The 4,844-nt window shown below is 58.9% G+C and overlaps 1 protein-coding gene across 1 annotated transcript; it reads left to right on the top strand.

The window, feature by feature from the left end:
• Positions 1–675: 675 nt before the first annotated feature.
• Positions 676–1,632, top strand: FOXE1 (forkhead box E1). Its single transcript, XM_054285086.1, has one exon. It carries the CDS (start codon positions 676–678, stop codon positions 1,552–1,554), a length of 879 nt encoding a protein of 292 aa, XP_054141061.1. The 3' UTR covers positions 1,555–1,632.
• The last annotated feature ends 3,212 nt before the right edge of the window (positions 1,633–4,844 follow it).

Genomic DNA, 4,844 nt, shown 5'->3' with positions numbered 1-4,844 from the left:
TGGGTACCAGCTAGGAGGGCTCTAACCTGAGTGCATTATTCTACTTAGCACTCGGCAAGCAGACGGCGTAGCCTAAGCCCGCACTTACTATCTCTCCCCACGCAGATCTGTCACCGGTTGTTTTTTTTCCAGCCTAATTTGTTTCGACAGCTTGATTTCCGCAAAGAAGCGTTGGATTCCCTGGGCTAAGTTCCCCGGGGGCGACTGTCCGACGCGGACCGGCAGCATTCCCTCCCGGCAGCGGCGGCCGCTCATCGCTGCCACCTCTCCCCGCCCGCCGGCCCCGACGGCGGTGAGCCCTGCGGGGAGGCGCGTTAAATGCCGTGCCCGGACATCCGCACCGGGATCCCGGAGACATCCAGCTTCGCTCGGTGCTCCGCAGCTGTGCGCTCCCGACGGCGGCGGGTCCGCGGCGCCGCGACGGCGTTGGGGACCGGGACCAGCGGCGAGGGGCGGGAGGGGGGTGCGGGCAGGGCGCTGCTCCGACCCGCAGCGGCAGCGGCGGCACGCCCGGCCCTGCCCGCGCCTCCCGGGCGGCGGGGCGTAGCAGGGGGAGTGCCGGCCGCCCGGGCGCGGAGCCGCCGGACACCGCCGCATAAAAGCCGCGGTCGTGCCGCGCTGCGCTCCCTCGGCTCGGCTGGGCTCGGTCCGGGGCGGAGCCGCTCCGACGGCCACATGACAGCCGAGAGCCGGCTGCCTCCGGGCCCCCCGCCGCCGCCCCCGCCGCTGAAGGCGGACGCGGTGCCGCCGGGAGAGGAGGCGGCGGCGGCGGCGGCGGCGGCGCGGGGCGGGCGGCGGCGCCGCAAGCGTCCGGCGGAGCGGGGCAAGCCGCCCTACAGCTACATCGCCCTCATCGCCATGGCCATCGGGCAGGCGCCTGAGCGGCGACTGACGCTCGGCGGCATCTACCGCTTCATCACCGAGCGCTTCCCCTTCTACCGCGACAGCCCCCGCAAGTGGCAGAACAGCATCCGCCACAACCTCACTCTCAATGACTGTTTTGTCAAGGTGCCCCGGGAGCCCGGCCGCCCCGGCAAGGGCAACTACTGGACGCTGGACCCTCACGCCCGCGACATGTTCGAGAGCGGGTCCTTCCTCCGCCGCAGAAAGCGTTTCAAGCGCAGCGATCTCTCCACCTACCCGGCCTTCCTCGCCGAGCGCCCCGCCGCTCCGTGCCGCCTCCTCCCGCTGCCCGCCCCGCCGCCCCCCGCCGACCTGGCCCCGGCACCCGCCGCCGCCTCCTGCGCTTTCGCCGCCGCCTTCCCCGCGCAGGGCTGCGCCTCCGCCGCCCTGCCCCACGCCTACGGCCCGCTGCCCGCCGCTCCCGGGCCCTATGCGCCCGCGGGCCCCGGGCCGCTGTACGCGCCGTCGGGGCGCATCGTGCTGCCCGCCTCTCCGCCCGGCCCGGCCCCTCTCTACGGGCGCCGCTCCCCCGCGCCATACCCGGCGCTGCCCCCCGCCTACGGCGCCGCAGGGCAGCTGGGTGCCGCCGAGCCCGCGCCGCGGCCCGGCACCTACCCTGGAGGCCCCGGCAGGTTCGTCCCGGCGCTCTGACCTGTCCCGGAGAGGCCCGACAGAGCGGACCACAGCCCGAGAGACGGCGGAGTGCGAGGGTGACCCGGCACGGCTGCTCCCGGCGCTGCCCGGGAAGATGCTGAAGAACCTTGGGCTGCACCTACGCATTCTGCCATCTGCCCAGGCTTCCTGGCGAGGATGTCACCGTCAGCCCTGGGGACTTGGGGTGCCCTGTCCAGCCCTGTCCGCTCTGGGCAGAAAAGTCCTAGGCACTGACAAGTGCTTGGATGGGGCAAGCAGTCTCTTCTTCTTCTACAGCCTTTCCTGGAGCAGGTGCTCAAAGCTTGCTGCCAGACTCCCCCCCTCCCGGCACACCCAACCGGGCCCCTTCTGGTCTACCCAGGAAGATTTCACGTTTAAAAGTCTCTCCGCTGTTGATGATTCTTTTAAAAGAGAATTAAATGTCTCTTGGTGAGGTGAAGGAGGGAGGCAGGAGGAATCATTCCCTGCCCTCGTGCAGGCAAAGCTGTAAAAGCCGAATGCACTGGCACTGATGGGGTGGCATGTCCCTGATGGCTATTGCTTTAGCCCCAGGCTTTGCACCAGCGGTGTGGCCAAGGCTGGAGAAGGTTTGGATGCCAGGGCTGCAGAAAAACACATCAAGTGACATTCTTGGAGGTGTTGTGCTCTGTGCTGCAGGGGTGGGATTGGAACTACAAAAATTTTACCATGAGCATGCCCAGCCGCTGGAAGAGGGACACAGGGAGGCTGTGGGACCTCTGCCCTTGGAGGCCTTTCCAACTTGATTGGACGGAGCCTGACCTGCCTCTGAAGTCATAGCCAACATTGAATCCGGACTTGTTTTGACTGGAGACCTGGTCCTGAGGTCTGCAGAGATACTTACAGCGTAAATTACTTTGATCCCAAGATCAGCCCAGCTCTGTCTGTAGCCTAGAGAAATTGGCATATATAGGAGAAAACTTCTGTTTCTGGAACACAAGAGGCAGGATACAGTGCCTTTTCATCTTCAGTTGCTCCACTTTCAAACTTTCTGGGGATGGAAAGGAGTCTGAAGAAAGATATGGAGAGGGAACAACTAATAGGAATGTCTGTGAGACAAAAGCTTGAAACTAGATCTGTGGGGAAACTCAGGCATACCCCTCCCAACAGATCCTACCACCCTGGAAAGGGATCTGGAGCAGGAGTGTGTACCCAGGGCTGTGCTTGGGGCTGTGGGTATAGAGGGAGCCGACCCAGCCCTGCTCCCTGGTCTTCTTATACAGCTTCTTTTTCCCATGGAGTGGGGAACTTCCCTCCAGGGCCAAGAGGAGGCTGGTGAGAAGATCCTGCAGTGTGGTGAGGCCTTGTATGGGGAGAGGAAATGAGAAAGTGCAGCCAGAACCTCAGCAGGAGTTTTGGAAGAATAGACCGGAGTCTCCCTTACCAGAGAAGGGTATAGAACTACATGGTATAACTCAGGTTGGAAAAGATGTTGGGAAAATTCTGTTCCAATCTGCTACCCAAATCAGGGTCAGCTATGGCTCAGACAGTAGGCTCGGCCCTATGTTGTTGAGTCTCCATCACGTCCAAGGATGGAGATAGTACAGTCTCTTTGGGCAACCTCGCTGTCCTTGTGGGGGAGAAGTTTCTCCTTGTACCCTCCATTTAGCACTTCTCTAGTCCCGTCTCATGTTTACTGTCTCTTGTCCTACTGCTGTGCTTTGCCGCCAAGAGGTTTTGATCCCATGCAGACACCTGTATCTTCTGCTCTGCATGTTTCAGATGAGGCCCTCAGCAGGATGAAATCTGTATAGAGGCAGCTTTCTTGCTTTCCGTGGGTGCTGCAGTCCACATATCCAGGTGGGACATGAGAGAAGAAATGGAAGGGAGAAGGAAGGTGGTTGGGTGTCCTCACAGCACAGCTTGGTGTGGAGAAGAGTAAAGCCCTCTGCAGTAGGTGGGCAGGAGAAGCTGTACATTTGCCTTCTGCGGGGCTGTGAGGTAGGAGATGAGTTTTGGATTCAAGGGTTCAGAGTGCCAGGGATGGCACGTGGTGAGGCTGAGAGTGACCTGAGAGCACTGCCCTGTGTCCGTGCAGACCTGTCTGTGGCAGTGCAGGAAGCTGTTGTCCATACACAGACAGACCTGGGGAGGCTGCTCCATGTGTGAAGCCAGTGGGGGGCAAGCACAGACAGCAGGTGTAAGCACCACTCAACTCTTTGGTGTGCTGAGCTCAGGCAGATTTTTCCCTTCCTGCCTTTCTGAAGAAGTACGTTGTATCTTCCTTGTTCTTCCTGGTCCTGGCACATCCAGAAGCTGCTGCCATCCTGGAGAGAGCTGTCCCAGCCAGGGGCAGGTCTCCTCAGCCGCTGTGCTAACACCTCTCCCAACTATCTTTTCACCATCTGGAAGAGGATGTGTACACCTAACTGTGCTAGCTCCTAGCATTTTTGATAGCTGCTGGCTCTGCTTTCATTGCCTGCAAAGACTGGACTGTGTCACTTTGACAGCAAGCCATGCCAACCTCTTGCTCATTTTAGGGTAGCTGGGAGAAGAGCTGTCCTGCCTTTTAATGCCTTTGTTTCTTTCCTGTAGAAGCAGTTATCAATGTGGACCAGATAATTTTCATAGAACCATAGCAGTGCTGGGTTGGAAGGGACTCATCAGGATCATCAAGCCCAGCCCCTGTACCTGTGCAGGACACCCCAAGAACCACACCACGTGCCTGAGAGTATTGTCCAAATGCTTCTTGATCTCTGTCAGGCTTGGTGCTTGCTCCCTGGAGAGCCTGTTCCAGTGCTCAGCCACCGTCTGGGGTGATATCCAACCTGAACCTCCCTCCGTGCCTCCATGAATCTTGTCATAGGTCACGAGAGTGAAGAGCTTTGATCTCCTCTGGCCCTTGTTCCTCTCATTTTGTTCTCTGCTTCAACCCTCATGCCAGTTTAGAGTTCAGTCTTAAAAAAGGTCACCAATGATTATGATACAGGTTTTGGGGAAGATGCTTCTGAACTCAGCATCTGTAGGCAGTTCAGGGAGCAAAACTCAATGTCTGAAGAACAAGCCTGACAGATCTTGGTGACTTAGAAAACACAGACTGGGTAGGTTTAGTTGTGTGTTGTTTGCAGAGAAGGTCTAGATGCTTGCTCTTGTTTCTCTCCAGATCTTTTATACCTACAAACTAGGGAAACTGGGCATGTCTAGATGGTAATTTTTTTGCAACAGGTACAGTGATGAGCTTGCAGCCTTAAGAACCTGAAACATGGTCAAAAACTGCTTAAACTTTGGTTACAAACAGCTAGAAACCCTGGTCAGAACTGTGAAGAGCT

The sequence above is a fragment of the Melozone crissalis genome, unplaced genomic scaffold, assembly GCF_028551555.1.
Source record: "Melozone crissalis strain CALT ecotype California unplaced genomic scaffold, PUWL_Pcris_2 ptg000005l_1, whole genome shotgun sequence".
Classification (NCBI taxonomy): Eukaryota; Metazoa; Chordata; class Aves; order Passeriformes; family Passerellidae; genus Melozone; species Melozone crissalis.
This window is presented reverse-complemented; position numbering and strand designations above follow the sequence as displayed.